General features: G+C 42.1%; 1 protein-coding gene across 1 annotated transcript; it reads left to right on the plus strand.

The window, feature by feature from the left end:
• The first annotated feature begins 1,075 nt into the window (after positions 1 to 1,075).
• Positions 1,076 to 21,271, plus strand: saxo2 (stabilizer of axonemal microtubules 2). The gene is made up of 5 exons (XM_060940651.1): positions 1,076 to 1,110; positions 11,269 to 11,448; positions 14,421 to 14,623; positions 16,489 to 17,392; positions 20,972 to 21,271. Exons 1-5 carry the CDS (start codon positions 1,076 to 1,078, stop codon positions 21,024 to 21,026), a joined length of 1,377 nt encoding a protein of 458 aa, XP_060796634.1. The 3' UTR covers positions 21,027 to 21,271.
• Positions 21,272 to 21,432: the final 161 nt, after the last annotated feature.

Genomic DNA, 21,432 nt, shown 5'->3' on the forward strand with positions numbered 1-21,432 from the left:
TCCGGACCGGCTCCAAGTATGCACAGGCTTCTACAATCCCTGTGGCTGGGTATTTTACCTAACCTGCATGTCTTTGGATTGTGGGGGAAACCAGAGCACCCGGAGGAAACCCACACAGACACGGCGAGAACGTACAAACTCCACACAGAAAGGCCTTCGTTGGCTACTCGGCTTGAACCCAGGACCTTCTTGCTGTGAGGCGACAGTGCTAACCACTACACCACCTGGAAACTGAACAGTCCATCAAAATCATCCATCCATCATCCGTAACTGCTTATCCTGTTCTACAGGGTCGCAGGCAAGCTGGAGCCTATCCCAGCTGACTATGGGTGAAAGGCGGGGTACACCCTGGTCGTCACAGGCCTGACACATAGACACAGACAACCATTCACACTCACATTCACACCTACGGTCAATTTAGAGTCACCAGTTAACCGAAAATTAACCATGGTTTTACTATGAAAACTAACCATGGTTTATAGTTATTCATGGTTTTCATGTTTTTTTTGGGGGGTAACCATAAAAACCATGGTGCATTTTACCTCAATGTTCACTTAAATGTTTAGGTTCTAAGTAAATGTTAACGGATCTGGGCTGTTAATCGAGATCCTTCTCTACAGCATTGACTGTTGGACGAAAGCATGGTAATACTACAGTTAGTGCATCCTTTTAAAAACCATACTATCCCTTTTTAAACTAATTTCGTAGTTACTATTGTTTAATAGTAATAGAATAGAGTGATTAGATTAAAGTGTTATTTAGATGTTATTAGAGGGTTTTTTCGTGGGGGGGCGCCAAAACTCAATCTCGCCTAGGGCAGCCAAAGACCTCGAGCCGGCCCTGGTTGTATTAATAACTGTATTTGTATTTTGCTGCTGCTGTTTTCAATAAAGATAAAAAAAAAAAAAACCCGCACGCATGCGCACACACGCACACGTTTCTATGGCAACGCCTCTCTGACGACAGAGCGCGTGCGGTGTGGAGAAGTGAGTAGCACGTGCAGCGCCTCAGGCGGAAATTAAAGCAAGCGGATTGAAAGTGAATTTCCTGTTCCTCAGACAGACAGACAGACAGCATGCTGCTCTGCGTGTGCGAGATCTGCAACTGTGGGTAAGAGCTCACGCTGTTCCTCTGCCTGCATCTGCCAGTCATTCATCCAGGAGACACAGAGGAAGTCTTCTCAGAAGTTTTTATTATTATTATTACTTATAAATAACTTATTTTATTGATTAGTTTATACATTTCTCCTTTTTTATTAGACCAGGGATTTATTTTACTCTCCCCCACAAACAGTTAATCCTGATCACTCACCTCTAAGTTAATGATGAAATAGAGTTCACTGAAAGAATGACTTTCAGACTTCTGAACGCTGTGACGTCATAAGTGTTTTTTTTTTAAATGTAAGTGAACTGCATAAAGCTGTCACAGTGACATCATCCTGTTTTTAAAGGTGATTATGAAAGCACTTATTTACATTTAAATGAGACCGCACAGGCCATTTGTAATGTCAAACATCAGGGTTCGTAAACAGATTCTAGAGTCTGTTGTGGCCCCAAGCAAAAATTTCCAGGGGGCCCTTCTGACCAGTGTTCATCATGTTATCAATAATCCGACACCAACGAAAAATGTATGAAACCAAAGTTTTTTAAATTCCAAATGTGAAAATACAATGGTAAAGAACAATAAAAAACAAAATAAATAAATGATTTCGGTACATAAAACAGCCCTCGGGCCCCGACTCTCGGGGGGCCCCTGGGCCAGGGGGCCTCCAAGCAGTTGCCTGCCTTGCCTGTTCACAGGCTGCGCACAAGCTGTTTGTAAAATCCTGACTGTACCGTGTCTTGCAAAAGTATTCATCCCCCTTGGTGTTTGTCCTGTTGGAATTAAAATGGATTTTTTTTTGGGGGGGGGGTTAGTACCATTTGATTTACACAACATGCCTACCACTTTAAAGGTGCAAATTGTTTTATTGTGACAATAAAAACAACAACAGACGTCTTGAGTGTGCATAGATATTCATCCCGTTTCGTATGCTGCTTCTTCTTCGTGTTTTATGGTGGTCGGCAAACAACGTTATGGTATATTACCACCACCAACTGGTATGGTATATGTGGATTGAGATATCAAACTATACCTTGTCTTGGGGAGAAAAAATAAATTCTCTCCAAAGCTTCTTTGTAAAAAAAAAAAAATGCCACAAATCCAATTTTAACTTGAGTTCTTCAAGGTTCAGTCTCAGTTCCCTTCTTACCGTTTCGTATTTTGGACAGTAAATCATAACGTTCTACTGTTTCTTCTTGACCACAAAATTCACAGCTTCCTGTATTATGTTTCCTTATTGTAAATAAATTGCTATTTAATCCTGTATGACCAAAACGCAGCCTAGATATGACACTTTCTTCTCCCCGTGTTCTCCTTTTGTTTCTCATCACACCTACTTTTCTTTGAGTTCCATAATACCAGCTTCCTGTTCTCTTTTCTTCCCACTGTTTTTGCCACCTTTCTTTCAACTTTTGCTTAATTGTAGTCTTCATTTCTGTTTTACTGAAGGGTACTGTGATGCCAGTATGATTTGTTCTCGTGGCTTCCGTTGCACATTTCCTTTGATTCCTATATATGTGCTGGTATCCAAACAAGTGTCACGTTCAGTCCCATCATTTGAATCCTGTATAGTGTTTGTTGTATCTCTGTTAAAACATCTGGTCTGCTATCTGAATGATCGTACTTCAAGCTGGTTAATGATGCACTGGAATCGAAGCATATTACTGCTCTCAACAGTCTCACATCTTCCACCCACTGTAGTGCTTACAAAATCGCCAGCATCTCCCCCGTATATACAGATAGTCCATCACTGATTCATTTCCAACGTCTACCCCTTAATTCACCGTGACTCCCAGATCTGCTCTGACCCAGAGTGGTAGCACCTGCCTGGGTTCCAGCTATGGGTTAAATAGTACACCACCAATAAGGTGCTGGGAGCAGTGTGCTTTTTGGTGCAGTGTGGCAGAGGAACCCAACAGGGTCAATGGCACACCACCAGATGGCATGCGGAAGAGCCACTCAAATGGCCAACGGATGGCATCACTCGGCAAGTCGGTTGTCACTGCGGGGTGATTTCCATACCTGTCAGGTCTGTGGCACTTTTGTGCACCACTTGGCATCAGGTCTGGAGGTCCAAAGAAACAATATGATGGGGGCACGAGATATAGTTTTGACTGTGCAAGGCGCTTCGTTAGGAAAGGAGAATAGTATGTGAGAGCTCACGAGACCAGACATTCCATGGCGGCTCAGCCGGGCCATTCATGCCGCCGCTTGTGGGTGACTCTGTTGCTCCGGTGTGGGCCTCGCAGCCAGTCTGCGTTTCTGCACATCCTAATGAAGCAGTCATCATTGCTAGCGATGGACAGCTGACGACATTAAACTCTGGGAGTATTAATGAAATGCCAATTCTGTTAGCGGTATTCTTTGAAGCATCTATGTAGGTTTGAACAAAACTAATAATTATTTCCTATATAGCTTTTTTATCACTTGTGGATGTAAAATAAACTTTTTATCATTGTTCTTTTTGTCAAGCAATGTGAGATCTACCGGTACTACAGCATCAGGAAGTATCCATGGATGTATTACTGGGAGTAGGACTAATATTTAATTGTTATTTCTAGTTCTTTTGCTTTCTGCAAAGCTTTTTGTTTCCCTCTTCTCCTTTTCCCAACATGGTTTCAGTGTAGCTTGTGTTGCATGTTCTTCATTATGTCCTTTTAGATTAACCCAGTAACTCAAAGGCAGCTGCATTCGTCTTAACTCCAGCGACATTTCTCCCATTTCCACTTGTAATGCTGATGTTCAGATTGTTCTGATGGCACCTGAACATCGCCTTAAAGCCTGATATTGAAGCTTGTCGAACTTTTTTGGGGATGTATTTGCTGCAGAACCAAATGCTACACATCCGTAATCTAATACTGATCTTATTAATCCTATGTAAATAGTTTTCAGTGTTGTTCTCTCTGCTCCCCATTCACTCCCTACCAAACATCTCATGACATTTTAATGCTTTCTTACATTTGTCAATTATTTTCTGAATATGTACTGCCTATGTCATTATTTCATCTAACCATAATCCTAAAAACTTAAATTGTTTCACTCTCTTCAATTCTTGATTGTATAATTTCAATTTTAAGTTGCTGCCAGGGTGGCACGGTGGTGTAGTGGTTAGCGCTGTCGCCTCACAGCAAGAAGGTCCTGGGTTCGAGCCCCGGGGCCGGCGAGGGCCTTTCTGTGTGGAGTTTGCATGTTCTCCCCGTGTCCGCGTGGGTTTCCTCCGGGTGCTCCGGTTTCCCCCACAGTCCAAAGACATGCAGGTTAGGTTAACTGGTGACTCTAAATTGAGCGTAGGTGTGAGTGTGAATGGTTGTCTGTGTCTATGTGTCAGCCCTGTGATCAGTGTTGCCAGATACTGCTGACGTTTTCCAGCCTAAAATATGTTTAAAACCCGCCAAAAGGCACCTAAAACCGCCCGATCTGGCAACACTGCCTGTGATGACCTGGCGACTTGTCCAGGGTGTACCCCGCCTTTCGCCCGTAGTCAGCTGGGATAGGCTCCAGCTTGCCTGCGACCCTGTAGAAGGATAAAGCGGCTAGAGATAATGAGATGAGATGAAGTTGCTGCCAACTCTCTTTCTTGTAAAGAACATTCTTTTGTTTTTTTTCAACTGAAAATTTAAATCTACAGTTAAATGACTTCTTCTATTTTAACAATAGCCTCTTGTAGTTTCTTGACAATAAATTCCAGATTCTTACCCCTCTTCCAAATTGCCCCGTCACCCACAAAAAGAGAGAATCCCATTCATTCAAAAAAAACCCCATAATTTATCATGATAGAAAATAACAAAGGACTCACAATACATCCTTGAGGCATTCCATTTCAAACAATACAATTTCCTGAGTAGTATCTTCCTACCCTTACTTGAATTGATCTTTCATACAAAAAGTCCTTGATCCATCGATACATTGGTCCTTTAATCCCTAATTTTTTTTTAGTTTAATTAATAATCCTTCCCTCCACATCATATCATAAACCTTCTCTATGTTGAAAAGTTGGTCACAACACTTTCCCTATTAAAGGTAGACTGCCTTTCAGATTTTAAGTGTAGGTCATAAAAAGAATTTTCCTTGACATCCAGCTATTTTTGTTTGAGTGGACCGAAAGCTACTGAAGCCGGATCATATACCTCCAATTTTCTTATCTCATCTCATTATCTCTAGCTGCTTTATCCTGTTCTACAGGGTCGCAGGCAAGCTGGAGCCTATCCCAGTTGACTACGGGCGAAAGGCGGGGTACACCCTGGACAAGTCGCCAGGTCATCACAGGGCTGACACATAGACACAGACAACCATTCACACTCACATTCACACCTACGGTCAATTTAGAGTCACCAGTTAACCTAACCTGCATGTCTTTGGACTGTGGGGGAAACCGGAGCACCCGGAGGAAACCCACGCGGACAACATGCAAACTCCACACAGAAAGGCCCTCACCAGCCACGGGGCTTGAACCCGGACCTTCTTGCTGTGAGGCAACAGCGCTAACCACTACACCACCGTGCTGCCACCTCCAATTTTATTTTCTTTTTTGTTTTTAATAACGATTAATAAATTTAGGGGCACGTGCCTCAGAATTCTCCGCCATTCCTGTCTGCTTCAATATGACCCATTTAAAAAAAAAAAAACTACGTCATCCATCACGTGATTGCTTTGTGCAAAACGGGAACAGCCTTTGTGAGATGGATACAAATTTGAAACAGAAGTGCAAAATGGAGGACGTGAGTCTGCAAAACAAACGTGGAAGAAGACTGACTACAGTAACGGAACGCGAGAAGAAAAAAAATTAGATTTTCTGTCTTAAAATTGTGAATGGAAGATTCGATGCAAATGTTGTTTACCTCGGTGTGATCAGCTGTTCGTTTAGCGGCAAAATGATGTAACTGCGTCAGTGCACGGTCAAAGGTAAACCTGCGCATGCACACACGGACTTCCTCCGTCTGCTTGACTGCGCGAAGCAAGCGATTTTCATTTACATTATTTGCTCGGGAATCCCCTCAAATTAAATAACTTCCTAGCCACGGGATGGCCTTTTTTTTTGTGAGATATTACAGAAATAAACATGTATCACAATGACCAAATTTCAGAGTGAACTAAATCTCACTGATTTTATGAAATCGAAAAGCCGTCTAGCTTTAATCTGTGCTTTCCTGACTTCATGTTCGAAACATATAACTGGGTCCATAGTATTTCTGCCTCTTCTAAATTGACTTTGATACTTTGATAAACACCCTTTGTTTTCTAAATAATATGTTAATCTTTCATTTACTATTCTCTCCATAATTTTGCATACATTGGATGTTAATGGCGGCATGGTGGTGTAGTGGTTAGCACTGTCGCCATTAACATCCAATGTATGCAAAATTATGGAGAGAATGGTAAATGAAAGATTAACATATTATTTATAGTGATGTAGTGGTTAGCACTGTCACCTCACAGCAAGAAGGTTCTGGGTTCGAGGCCAGCGGCTAATGAGGGCCTTTCTGTGCGGAGTTTGCATGTTCTCCCCGTGTCCGCGTGGGTTTCCTCCGGGTGCTCCGGTTTCCCCCACAGTCCAAAGACATGCAGGTTAGGTTAACTGGTGACTCTAAATTGACCGTAGGTGTGAATGTGAGTGCGAATGGTTGTTTGTCTCTGTGTCAGCCCTGTGATGACGTGGCGACTTGTCCAGGGTGTACCCCGCCTCTCACCCATAGTCAGCTGGGATAGGCTCCAGCTTGCCCACGACCCTGTAGGACAGGATAAGCGGCTACAGATGATGGATGGATGGATGTTAATGCAATAGGCGTATAGTTCTCTGGGTTTGTGCAGTCTTTTCCTGGTTTAAGTATTGGTACTACAACAGCTTATTTCCAGATTTGTGGTAATTTCCCCTTTTCCCAAACTTTATTATATAATTCCAGTCCTTTTGAAGGTTCACGAAGATGATTACTCATGATGTAACATTTTCCATCTTTCCCTGGTGATTTCTTGATTATCCTGAGCACACGATTCACTTCTGCCTTCGTGAAAGGTACACTCGTTGAATCACTGCTATCTTCATCTTGCTGTAATAGTTCCTCATTCTCGGCCGCTGTAGCGTCCCTTCCTCTTCGCCCCTCTTCACTAATATTATTGGACCTATGAACTTTTACAAAAGTCCGTACTAACATCTCCGCTTTCTCCTCATCTGTCACAGATGAAATTGTTTTGTCAATTAAGATTGGATATCCATACTCTCTTTTAATCCCATTCATTCTTTTTATCATTTCCCATATTTTAGCAATTTCTGTTTCTCTTCCTACCAAATTACAAAATGTCCTCCAAAAAACCTTCTTTGCACTTTTAATTGTTTACCTGACATTAGCTTGTAACCTTTTTATATTCAGTAAGATCCTGGAAGTTATGAGTTCTTTTAAACATTCTAAAAGCTTCATTTTGAGATTTTATTGCATTTTCACATTCCTTCGTCCACCATACCACAATTATTATCCCCCGTTGGCCGAAAGGCCCGAAGGGGGATTGTGTCATGGCGATGTCTGTCTATCCGTCTGTCCGTCCCTCCCGGGAAGGGTACTCACCTTCTGAAATCAACTCCTCTCACAATTTTTGGAGGAATTTCACGAAACTTGACAGGATTCTTTGTTATATGTCAGTAATACGCATATTGCAGTTTCGTTCAATTCAGTCACATTTTACCAAAGTTATGGCATAGTTCATTTTAAAGCATTACAAAAAGGCATTACATACACTTTAACTTGATCTGTACAGTTGATAACATAGGCAGTGAACAAAATCAGCTTATCCATGTCCGGTTCTGCAGGCCTGTTAGGCCAAGTTTACGTTAGACCGTATCTGTCTCGTTTTCTTCGCGGATGCACTGTCCGTTTACATTAAAATGCCTGGAAACGCCGGGAAACGGGAATCCGCCAGGGTCCACGTATTCAATCCAGATCGTGTCTGGTCCGGTGCTGTGTAAACATTGAGAATACGCGGATACGCTGTGCTGAGCTCTAGCTGGCGTCGTCATTGGACAACGTCACTGTGACATCCACCTTCCTGATTCGCTGGCGTTGGTCATGTGACGCGACTGCTGAAAAACGGCGCGGACTTCCGTCTTGTATCACCTTTCATTAAAGAGTATAAAAGTATGAAAATACTGCAAATACTGATGCAAATACTGCCCATTGTGTAGTTATGATTGTCTTTAGGCTTGCCATCCTTCCACTTGCAAGTGGTAAGTGACGCGCATGCCCGACATGCACTGAGATCACACACACAGCGGCTCAGTCCCAAATCACTGCTTGTGCACTTCACTCGCGCGCTGTGTGAGCTGCGCAGGGCCGGAGTGTGCACCCTCCAGAGGGTACTCGCTGTTCAGGGCGGAGTGATTTGGAGCGCAGGATGCCTGTGGAGCCGAGCGTATCCGTGTATTGGCGTTGCTGTGTGCACACGAATCGTGTATTGGCGTTGCTGTGTGCACGCTAATCGTTTTAAAAACGTTAATCTGATGATCCGCTGATACGGTCTAATGTAAACCCCACCTTAGATTTCTCTCTTTGACCACCTCCTGATCTTGAACTTTTATCTGTAGCCTTCATTCCCTTTTGTCCTTGCACTCTCTTCACTGCTTCAGCATAACTAATGTTGTTAACTGTTTTCACTTGCTGAATCTCCACTGCTCTTTTCCTAACGTCACACAAGCCCCATATGTCACACTGTGCTGACCACCACAGTTACGACATTTAGCCTGCACGTCCTTCACAATCCTCAAATCTATGTTCACCTCCACATTTGGGACATCTTTGCTTTCCTTTGCAGGCCATCGTTATGTGCCCATACCTCTGACGTTTATAACATCGCAACAGAGGAGGAACTTGAGGCCTGACTGGGAAACTCATGCAGCCTATCTTTATCTTATCCGGGAGTATAAAGTCCTGAAACTCTAGTAGCACTGACAGACTTTCCTCTCTCTCTCTCTCTCGCCATTCAGTGTTCTCAATAATCTCTTCGATCTCCTCACCTCACCTCCTTGAATGCTTCTTTTGATTTCCTCCAGAGCTTCATGAATGGGAATGTCAGTTATAACTCCACAGGTCACTTTATTCTCACCCAGTGCTCTTCTTTCACATACATTTTTACAAATGCTTTCAATATGCAACACTTTATTTCTCTGTTCTTCATTTCTGCATTTTACCAACAGGCTCCCATCTCAAAGAATCTTGGCCATTTCCACTTCTCCTAGCTTTTTTTTTCAGCTCCCCAGACAACATTATCGGACTTGGAGTCACCGGCTCATCTTCCTTCCTGAATTTAAGTATTATTTTAAATTCCTCCCTCTCCACCTTCCTATGAACAACCCGGTCACCTTCTTCTGAACTATAATTCTCCTCCACGCTTCTTTTATATCCCTGACTAGCGGACGCCCTTACATCCCTATCCTGCCTCACATTTGTTTTACCTCGCCCTCTCCCACTAGGAATCGGTGTCCAGTCATTAAAGTCCATGTCATCGTCTTCATCTGCTGCCTGTGTTGTCATCCCAATCCAGTCACAAACCAGTTTATGCCAACCGCCAGAGTTAAAGTCAGAGTTTTCCTGTGTCGCGCACTCTCCTCCTGTCAACCGTCTGTGAACTGATTTGCATGCGTGCACTGCTAATGACTCACAGCGGCACTCCATCAAATCAGAGCTGGTCCAACCAATTCACTTCATAAGTCACATAATTAGTTGATTAAGCTCCTCTGTGTGCAGTCAAAGTGTCACATGATCTGTCACATGATGTCTGTATAAATCAGCCTGTTCTGGAAGGACCCTGACTCTGCAACACTACTAAGCAAGCAACATGAAAACCAAGGAGCCTCCAAACAGGTCAGAGACAAAGTTGTGGAGAAGTATAGATCAGGGTTGGATTATAAAAAAAATATCCCAAACTTTGAATATCCCATGGAGCACCATTAAATCCATTATAGCAAAATGGAAAGAATATGTCACCACTACAAACCTGACAAGAGAAGGCCGCCCACCAAAACTCACAGACTGAGCCAAAGAGGCATTAATCAGAGATGCAATAAAGACACCAAAGATAACACTGAAGGAGCTGCAAAGATCCACAGCAGAGATGGGAGTATCTGTCCATAGGACCACGTTAAGCCGTACACTCCACAGAGCGGGGCTTTATGGAAGAGTGGCCAGAAAAAAGTCATTGCTTCAAGGAAAAAAGAAAACGTGTTTGGAGTTTGCCCAACAACATGTGGCAGACTCCCCAAACATATGGAAGAAGATTCTCTGGTCAGATGAGACTAAAATTGAACTTTTTGGGCATCATGAGAAGTGCCATGTGTGGCGCAAACCCAACACCCTGAGAACACCATTCCTACAGTGAAGCACGGTGATGGCAGCATCATGCTGTGGGGATATTTTTCATCTGCAGGGACAGGAAAGCTGGTCAGGACTGAAGGAAAGACGGATGGCACTAAATACAGGGCAATTCTGGAGGAAAACCTGTTTGAGTCAGTCAGAGGTTTGAGGGACGAAGGGTCATGTTCCATCAGGACAATGACCCTAAACATACTGCTAAAGCCACACTGGAGTGGTTTAAAGGGAAACATATAAATGTCTTGGAACAGCCTCATCAAATCCCAGACCTCAATCCAACTGAGAATCTGTAGCATAACTTGAAGATTGCTGTACACCAACGCAACCCATCTAACTGAAGGAGTTGGAGCAGTTTTGCCTTGAGGAATGGGCAAAAATCCCAGCGGCTAGATGTGCTAAGCTAATAGAGATATAACCCAAGAGACTTGCAGCTGTAATTGCAGCAAAATGTGGCTCTACAAAGTATTGACTTTGGGGAGTGAATACCTATGCACACTCCAGATTTCTGTTTTTTCATCTTAATTATTGTTTGTGTCACAATAAAACAACAATTTTCACCTTTAAAATTGTAGGCATGTTGTGTAAATCTGTGCTAACCTCCCAAAAATCCATTTTAATTCCAGCTTGTAATGCAACAAAACAGGACAAACACCAAGGGGGATGAATACTGTTGCAAGACACTGTATCTGATCCTGTAGCTGTGTCCTTAAAGGGCCAGTCAGGATATCTATCTTTCACTGACACACTGTATCACTATTGTATATCCAAAACCAACAGTGAGTAAAAAAGTTTTTTTTTCTTGATCTGTGTGTAGACGCCACCGTTGCAAAACCCTGTCCAAGGCACCCTATGGGAAGGGCAGCCAGGGTTGTATAGTGAGCGAGTACACTGAGAAATATCCAGGTTATAAGAGTTTTCAACCACCCAAGAGTCTTAAGCCCAAACAGGAAGAAAAGAGAAACTATGAACGGATGGAGGGAATGACCACATTTAGGTAAACAAACCTTTCTTCTTTCTCATAAATACATATAAATTGATGAAACATATCGGGGAGAAGGTGGTAATATGAAACGGGCCTGATCTCAGCTGAAAACCGCTGCCATTTATTGGTGATTTAAAATAAACATAACTATTAGTTCCACCAGGTGGCACAGTGGTGTAGTGGTTAGCACTGTCGCCTCACAGCAAGAAGGTTCTGGGTTCGAGCCCAGTGGCCAACAGGGGCCTTTCTGTGTGGAGTTTGCATGTTCTCCCCGTGTCTGCATGGGTTTTCTCCGGGTGCTCCGGTTTCCTCCACAGTCCAAAGACATGCAGGTTAGGCTAATTGGTGGCTCTAAATTGACCATAGGTGTGAATGGTTGTTTGTTTCTATGTGTCTGCAATGATCTGGCGACTTGTCTAGGGTGTACCCCGCCTCTTGCCTGCAGTCAGCTGGGATAGGTTCCAGCTTGCCCGCGACCCTGCACAGGATAAGCGGCTATGGATAATGGAATATTACCATATTACCACGCACATTTGATCGATCTGGTCATAGCTGTGCCTCGGAAGCTACACAAAATTGGACATATTCATATACGTGTGTGTGTGTGTGTGCGCGCATGCAATTAATATTCATAGGTAACTTATGCAAAAATGGCGGAGCCTTCAAGCTGGGTATGAGTGAGCAAAATACAGACGGGTTGTAGCTTAATTATGGAGGTTTTTTTACAAAGAAAACTGCAGAAAACAACTCCGCAACAGTGGCAGACCATAGTTGTGAGACCGCGACGGCCAGTTCGTTGCATGTTGCTGACCAAATTTTGCCAAATGCTAGGTCATCTGATGTTTTTTTTTCCCCATTTCATCTGAAGTTTTTTTTTTATTGTTGTTCACTTTAGTCTTGAGTATTATGTATTTAGTAGTGCTGTCAAAAATGTCGCGTTATTAACGCGTTAACTTGACTCAATTTTAACGGCGATAATTTTTTTATCACGAGATTAACGCTCCGTGACATGATGCCACGCCCCGCACAGCCAGAGTCCTCTGGCCTCCCCCGAAGAGCCACGGTGCTCGGCTTAGGTTTCGTTTTCCCATCGGCGGCTCCAGCCCGACTTTGCAGTGGCTGTGACAAGACATGTTATGCTCTGCAATAAAAAAAAAAAACATTGGTACAACCAGTGTTCGAACTATGCCGATATTTTCGGGGGGTCCCTTTTTTTCCCTTGGGGGGTGCTTGCACTTGTCTCAGAGCGCGGATCTCCATCGCGCGCTCACTTCGGATATGCAAATGCTTCCCGTTACACACGATTGCTATGTCAATAAACATCATTTTGCCAATATTTTAGAGACCCCCCCAACATTTCCCAAATCATGTTTTCAAGGGATCTCATGTCTGTTTCAGGGGATCTCGGATCCCCCGTGTACCCCCGTAGTTCGAACGGTGAGCAAGCCCATTCATTTTTTTATGCTGATAAGAGAATTACAATGGTTTTTCATGTGACAAAAATGTGCAATTAAATTGCGATTAATCGCGAGTTAACTATGACAGTTGCGACATTAATCGCGATTAAATATTTTAATCGCTTGACAGCACTAGTATTTAGTCACCCACACTATTGCCAAGCTATTTTGAACAACCATGCCGTGCCATGTTGCATCACCATTCACTTTGTTTGATGTGAAATAAACTGCAGTCTCCTTTGGAACAGGACACTGCTTGTGAGATGCAAGTGGGTATTATATTGACTTTGTTTTTTCTGTCTTTAGGGTGGGGATTCAGTAAAATTATAAGTAAAATATAGTCTTTCCCCCAACATGTTGAACTGGTAAAAATCAGCTCTAGATGTCACTAGAAGCCACGAAATGAACCCTTATATTTCGGATTTTTCACAAATTGCTCCTGTCATTTCGCCGGTTTGTTTACCTTCTAAGCAAGAATGCTTTTGTCGGACGTTTTGTATAAAGCTTTTATTTATCGGATTTGAAAAAAATAACAAAAAGGCTCTGTTTCTCAAAATCCAGTGAATGTGGACAGAATAAAAGAGTTGTTCCGCTTCATCTCCTCATACATGGCTTGTAGCCAATTCGGCTCATGTACGAATTGATTTTGTGGAATAACTGTTGAATATACGGTACACATTTGAAATATCGACATATTTAAAGAGTACGTGCATGGGTTGTTTTGGAGTCCAAGCTGGACCGTATGTCCTGTAATGTGCAAAAATAGGACATAAGATGAAGAAGAGTCATGACATGAATGTGCGAGAAGGGAATATGTGCAATGGGTTAAATATTGAAAAATTTGTGGTCTTTGAATGGTTTATTTTTTTCTCTCCTTATAACTCTGAATGTTTTATGAGATTATATTTTGTCAATACTTCTAACAGTTGTTGATGCAATTTTGACACTGGGGTTTTTGTCTGAAACCAAAAAGTGGCCCATATTACCGCCTTCCTCCCTGCTGTATACACAGTACTGTGCAAAAGTTTTAGTCACCTTGAAAGCAAGGATGCTTAAATAATGATGGTTAATTTATACATATCAAAATAGTTATTTATTGTCACTTGTATAGACTCAGTCAACAGAAAAAAAGGTATATAAAATAATCACTAGCTAGTAGGTTCTAGTTGACATCTGTATCTGCAAGTAAAATATATATTATTATAAATGCAATTTTTTGTATTTTATTAAGTATTACACAATATTTGAGTTAAATAATATATAAAATTTAACTCAGAAACATTGTGTATTACTTAAAATACAAAAAATTGCATTAATAATAATAAAGCGACATCATAATGCAGCAGACAAAAAACAGGCATGCAAAACAAAATGTCGAGAACAATGTAGGGTACATGAGACTTTTGCATGGGACTGTATATGGCACATTTGATCATAGCACTGATTTAAACTAGGTATTTAATATTGCTTGCAAAAGCTGTGTTTGCATCACTTGTCCCTGAATCATTTGGTTTCTACGTGCATCAGGTCCGATTTCATTCCATATAAAGTGAGCCGGCGCCCTGGAAAACATTGGGCTGAATACCATCCTATTCCAGGTAAGCTTGACTTGACCTCTACGTACAGGCAGGAGTTTGTCCCTCATAAGGTCGAGCCTGCTTTTCCACGGCGCCCAAAGGAGGGGATACGAGGTGCAAAGAGCAAAATGGACACCGTTCCAACCTATAAAGGTAATACAGTCTTTTTGCACATGACCTCATTGCATCTGTTTCAGACTGCAAAATGTGGGAGAGGAGTATGTTCAAATGAATCATGCTATGTGATTTACTGAAGTTTATATTCATCAGTTTATTGCTACTTGCGCCATTATTTACTGCCCGAAAAAGCATGCCTTCATTTTGTGCTTGACATTTGAGATGTTCAGAGAGCAAGAGAGATACCGTGAGCAAGTGTGCAGGCAGATTTGAGCACACACAGAATACACTTTTAAAAAATGCATTAATGGGCTTTTTTTAAACATTTATTTGTCATATATACATTAGAGCACAGTGAAGGCGGCACGGTGGTGTAGTGGTTAGCACTGTCACGTCACAGCAAAAAGGTTCTGGGTTTGAGCCCAGTGCCTGATGGGGGGGGCTTTCTGTGCAGAGTTTGCATGTTCTCCCCGTGTCTGCGTGGGTGTGCTCCGGTTTCCCCCACAGTCCAAATACACTACCGTTCAAAAGTTTGGGATCACTTTGAAATGTCCTTATTTTTGAAAGAAAAGCCCTGTTCTTTTCAATGAAGATCACTTTAAACTAATCAGAAATCCACTCTATACATTGCTAATGTGGTAAATGACTATTCTAGCTGCAAATGTGTGGTTTTTGGTGCAATATCTCCATAGGTGTATAGAGGCCCATTTCCAGCAACTCTCACTCCAGTGTTCTAATGGTACAATGTGTTTGCTCATTGCCTCAGAAGGCTAATGGATGATTAGAAAACCCTTGTACAATCATGTTAGCACAGCTGAAAACAGTTGAGCTCTTTAGAGAAGCTATAAAACCGACCTTCCTTTGAGCAGATTGACTTTCTGGAGCATCACATTTGTGGGGTCGATTAAATGCTCAAAATGGCCAGAAAAATGTCTTGACTATATTTTCTATTCATTTTACAACTTATGGTGGTAAATAAAAGTGTGACTTTTCATGGAAAACACAAAATTGTCTGGGTGACCCCAAACTTTTGAACGGTAGTGTACATGCAGGTTTGGTTAGTTGGTGGCCCTAATTTTGACCGTAGGTGTGAGTGTGAATGTGAATGGTTGTTTTGTCTCTATGTGTCAGCCCTGTGATGATCTAGCAACTTGTCCAGGGTGTACCCTGCCTCTCGCCCATAGTCAGCTGGGATAGGCTCCAGCTTGCCCGCGACCCTGCACAGGATAAGCAGTTGCCGCGTGTCTACATGGGTTTCGTCTGGGTGCTCCGGTTCCCCCCCCCCCACAGTTCAAAGACAGGCAGGTTTGGTAAAATACCCAGCCAATGGGGTTGCACAAGCCAGTGCATACTTGGTGCCAGTTGCAAGCCCAGATAGATTGGGGAGGGTTGCGTCAAGAAGGGCAGCCGGTGTAAAAACTGCCAAATAAAATGTGTGGAACAGATCTGCTGTGGCGACCCCTAACGGGAGTAGCTGGAAGAAGAAGACACTAGAGCACAGTGAAATTCTTTCTCTGCATTTAACCCATCTGAAGCAGTGAGCAGTGAACACATACTGTACTCCCAGAGCAGTGGATTGGGGGTTAGGTGCCTTTCTCAAAATTACTTAGTTACATGGATATAGAGGAATTGGAAAGTGCTGTTCATTCACTCCTCCCATATTTTTCCTGCTGGTCAAGGAAATCAAATCAGTGGCCTTTTGGTCCCAAAGCTGTTTCTCTAACCTTTAGGCCATGGCTACCCATTGTTGTTGTTGCTTTTATTATAGATTTTATTTTATTTAAAACTTTACTTGGTTACAGGTTATAGAACATTTTATAAAAACCTGCATTTGGCTGCATTTTGTAATTACCCAACTTGGAATCAGTAAAACTATTGTTTTTGTTCGTTTGCTTTTGCAGACGAATTCCGTCAGTGGGAAATAACCAAGCGGGAGAGCTCCAAACCCAAGGTGTCTTACCATCCTCCAACTGAGAAGTTCGGAAATACCACAACATTCCAAGCTGATTTCATTCCACAAGGTTTTGTTCACTGTGAGAGCTTCAAACCTCCAAATGTAACCAAGCTGTCTGATGCTCCTTTCGATGCAGTGACCAGTAACCAGCTGGATTATATCCCTCACCCAGTGCGTGTGCATGTAGTCAAAGCTCATTGTGAGTACAAACCTAGTAACGAGCCTATGCAAGACCTCACATCATACCGGGATGACTATCAGGGCCTGCCAGGCCACATGCCCAAGAGCTGCAAGCCTGAACACGTCCCATTGTCCTATGATGCACCCTTCCAGAGCAGCACTGAGTTCCGAGATTGCTTCCAGCAGTGGGATGTGTCTCCTCAATACCTGCGAAAAACGGCAGTGTACACAAGACCTACAGAGCAAATGGATATGAACACGACGACTGGCACAACCTTCATCAAACACCAGGTCCAGCCATTTGTCCCTGCTAAGACCCCGTCTAAGCCAGTTTGTTCTTCTGCTCCTTTTCAAGGCAGCAGCACCATGAAGGACGACTTTAAATCCTGGAAAATCCAGCGCCAAGAAATAATCTGCAAAGCTCCAGAAATCCATAGACCTAGCGGGAAGATGGAGGACATGACCACTTTTAAGGCCCATTATATCCAGCACAAACTGCAGCCCAATATCAGCTGCAAGCCAGTTGCTGCCCCATTGAGGAGTGAAGCACCTTTCGATGAGGACACCACATACCGTAAAGAGTTCACGCCCAAAAAGATCAACGTGTGTCCAGCCAGCTTGGAGTCGATGCCAGGGTTTGTCTTTGACAAGGTTGATGAGAGCGGTCACAGGTATAGTTTATTATTATTATTATTATTATTATTATTATTATTATTATTCACAGGACTCATTCACAGAAACTAGTATTGCGGACAACCTCCATAACCCAAGGCTAATAATAAACTCAGAGAAACATATTAGTTTATATTATATGGACACTAGGCTTTTACTGGGAAATAAACCACTCGTATTTTTCATACGAGCTACATCCGGGACATGGAAGAGCAAAACCGTGCCATAAACCTCGATATGTCACTCGTGAGGAAATCGATGAATTGTTTTGATAAATTTGGGTGCTTTTTGTTTGTGAATGTGTCTACAGTGTTGCTTGAAATTTTGTGAACCCTTTAGAATGTTCTATATTTCTGCATAAATATGACCTAAAACATCATCAGATTTTCACACAAGTCCTAAAAGTAGATAAAGAGAACCCAGTTCAACAAACGAGACAAAAATATGATACTTGGTCATTTATTTACTGAGGAAAATGATCCAATATTACATATCTGTGAGTGGCAAAAGTATGTGAACCTCTAGGATTAGCAGTTAATTTGAAGCTGAAATTAGAGTCAGGTGTTTTCAATCAATGGGATGACAATCAGGTGTGAGTGGGCACCCTGTTTTATTTAAAGAACAGGGATCTATCAAAGTCTGATCTTCACAACATGTTTGTGGAAGTGTATGGCACGAACAAAGGAGATTTCTGAGGACCTCAGAAAAAGCATTGATGCTCATCAGGCTGGAAAAGGTTACAAAATCATCTCTAAAGAGTTTGGACTCCACCAATCCACAGTCAGACAGATTGTGTACAAATGGAGGAAAATCAAGACCATTGTTACCCTCCCCAGGAGTGGTTGACCAACAAAGATCACTCCAAGAGCAAGGTGTGTAATAGTCGGCGAGGTCACAAAGGACCCCAGGGTAACGTCTAAGCAACTGAAGGCCTCTCTCACATTGGCTAATGTTCATGAGTCCACCATCAGGAGAACACTGAACAACAATGGTGTGCATGGCAGGGTTGCAAGGAGAAAGCCACTGCTCTCGAAAGAACATTGTTGCTCGTCTGCAGTTTGCTAAAGATCATGTTGACAAGCCAGAAGGCTGTTGGAAAAATGTTTTGTGGACAGATGAGACCAAAATAGAACTTTTTGGTTTAAATGAGAAGCGTTATGTTTGGAGAAAGGAAAACACTGCATTCCAGCAGAAGAACCTTATCCCATCTGTGAAACATGGTGGTGGTAGTATCATGGTTTGGGCCTATTTTGCTGCATCTGGGCCAGGATGGCTTGCCATCATTGATGAAACAACGAATGGTGAATTATACCAGCGAATTCTGAAGGAAAATGTCAGGACATCTGTCCATGAACTGAATCTCAAGAGAAGGTGGGTCATGCAGCAAGACAACGACCCTAAGCACACAAGTCATTCTACCAAAGAATGGTTAAAGAAGAATAAAGTTAATGTTTTGGAATGGCCAAGTCAAAGTCCTGACCTTAATCCAATCAAAATGTTGTGGAAGGACCTGAAGCGAGCAGTTCATGTGAGGAAACCCACCAACATCCCAGAGTTGAAGCTGTTCTGTACGGAGGAATGGGCTAAAATTCCTCCAAGCCAGTGTGCAGGACTGATCAACAGTTACCGGAAACGTTTAGTTGCAGTTATTGCTGCACAAGGGGGTCACACCAGATACTGAAAGCAAAGGTTCACATACTTTTGCCACTCACAGATATGTAATATTGGATCATTTTCCTCAATAAATAAATGACCAAGTATAATATTTTTGTCTCATTTGTTTAACTGGGTTCTCTTTATCTACTTTTAGGACTTGTGTGAAAATCTGATGATGTTTTAGGTCATATTTATGCAGAAATATAGAAAGTTTTAAAGGGTTCACAAACTTTCAAGCACCACTGTATATAATAAGAAACTCACAGATTGGCTTGAAGATATGAAGTTTATCTTCTCGTGTTGAAAAACTCCATTTTTCATATTAAATACATCACAGATCTGAGTGACATATTTAAATAATATTCTCTGGCTTTTTTCGTGGTCTATCAGGTATATTCTATTCAGCTAGCATGATATTGATCAAGTCGAAGACGAGTTCAATGTCACGCTCGCTGAACGGAATATATCTGATAGACCATGGTAAAAAGCCAGCCAATATTATTATTATTATTATTATTATTATTATTATTATTCTTATTATTATACATTCGATTCTCTCAAAGTTTTGTGTATTTAATGAAGCAAACCTGGCAGCCATGTTTGTTTCGAAATTGTCACAGTCACTTGGTAACACAGAAGTTTTACTTATACGTATTTTATGGCATTTTCACTTCACTGTGACAGTTTACCGTGGGCACTGCTGGCAAACAAATGCTTCTGTGCACGCCAGCAGAAAACTCTCTCGTTGAATATTCACATCAGCTCCGACGTGTGACGTCATATTGTCTTGACAACCATGCAATACCGTATACTATATTCAACGTTCATTGTCCATTGGGTAGAGTGACGTAATACATGTAGGATAAGCGATATGCTAACAGTATTTCATGCTATCAAGCCAAATGAATGAAACCCGCTAGAAGGGAATAGAGCATGTTTGTATTCCATCGAAAAAGTGTCCTGTATGTATAATAATTTCCAATATCTTCACTCTGAAAACGCCACTCCCAGTGTTTTCCCACTGATTGGCTGCGCGTTGTCAAAATGGCAAATCGGTTCAAAATTAAAATTCTTTTGATTAACTTGCATATTTTTTGGTGGCTGTGTCCAGATAATATAAAGAACATTACACGGTGGTGCGAAGATATGCAGTTTGTCTTCTTGTGTTCAAAAATATATTCACCACTCGAAGATAAACCTCATATCTTTGTGCAACTGTGTAATATCCTCTGTATATGGGGAAGCTTTCTGTTAGGAGATGTTTGACATGTATGGAAGGAGTCTCTGGTGTCAGAGCTTTGTAATGACCAGTGCCGAATTTCCCAAACGCATCGTAGCACAAAGCTCATCGTTAAATGGTAGAGAGAGCAGCACAATGAACACTCTCTCTCCTAGTTAAGAGGCTCTTAGCATAAAGAGGCTTTTGGGAAACCCACCATAGTACGTTTTAAAAGAGGAAGGGAAGGAGGATAAAAGAGAGGCTGGTGAAGGAATGGCCGTTTATAGTTCCAACAGAATAAGTGATAGCAGGAACTAACGTTTCGCAAATGTTCCACAGCATTAAATAGAATTATAATTGGTTAAAAAGAAAGAAAGAAAGAAAGACATGTTGTTCGTTAATAAATCGAAATGCAAATAATTGGCAAATCATAGCAGTATATGAAGAGTAACACACTTAGGGCCATGCTTTTGTCGAGAAATAATCAACACACCAGGCTGCATCACACCATCCCATCTTGGATTATTTTCTGATCACAGCATGCCCCCAAGTATTATATTCCTTAATTATTATTTTATCATTTTATTACAGTCTTATGTGTCGTATAACAATGCTGCTGAGCCTTTGTTTGATTTGATGATGGATTTTCTCGAATACTTTTCTGATTTGATTGATTGCTTGTACTGTCCATCTGTCTATCCAGGTTCTTCTTTAAAGTGAACTCCCAGGAGCAGAAGTCTGCAGGGTGTGCGGTGTAGGCTCTTACAGAGTCTTAAGAGCAAAGCTCGCAAAATAACAGGAAACAAAAGCATAATCTCTCATAATTTCAGTCTGAATATGTTTTTTTTTTTTTAAATAAAGCTGAGGGATATTATGGCATGAGATTAGTGAAGTGCATCTCTAAAAAGCTAAACATGTTTAAACTCATAATGTCCCATCCATCCACTCTGACAAGTCATCGCAGGACTGACACACAACCATTCACACTCACGGTCAATTTAGAGCCACCAATTAGCCTAACCTGCATGTCTTTGGACTGTGGGGGGAAACTGGAGCACCTGGAGGAAACCCATGCGGACAACATGCAAACTCCACACAGAAAGGCACCCGTCAGCCACTGGGCTCGAACCCAGAACCTTCTTGCTGTGCGGCGACAGCACTAAC

The sequence above is a fragment of the Neoarius graeffei genome, chromosome 15 (assembly GCF_027579695.1).
Source record: "Neoarius graeffei isolate fNeoGra1 chromosome 15, fNeoGra1.pri, whole genome shotgun sequence".
Lineage (NCBI taxonomy): Eukaryota > Metazoa > Chordata > Actinopteri > Siluriformes > Ariidae > Neoarius > Neoarius graeffei.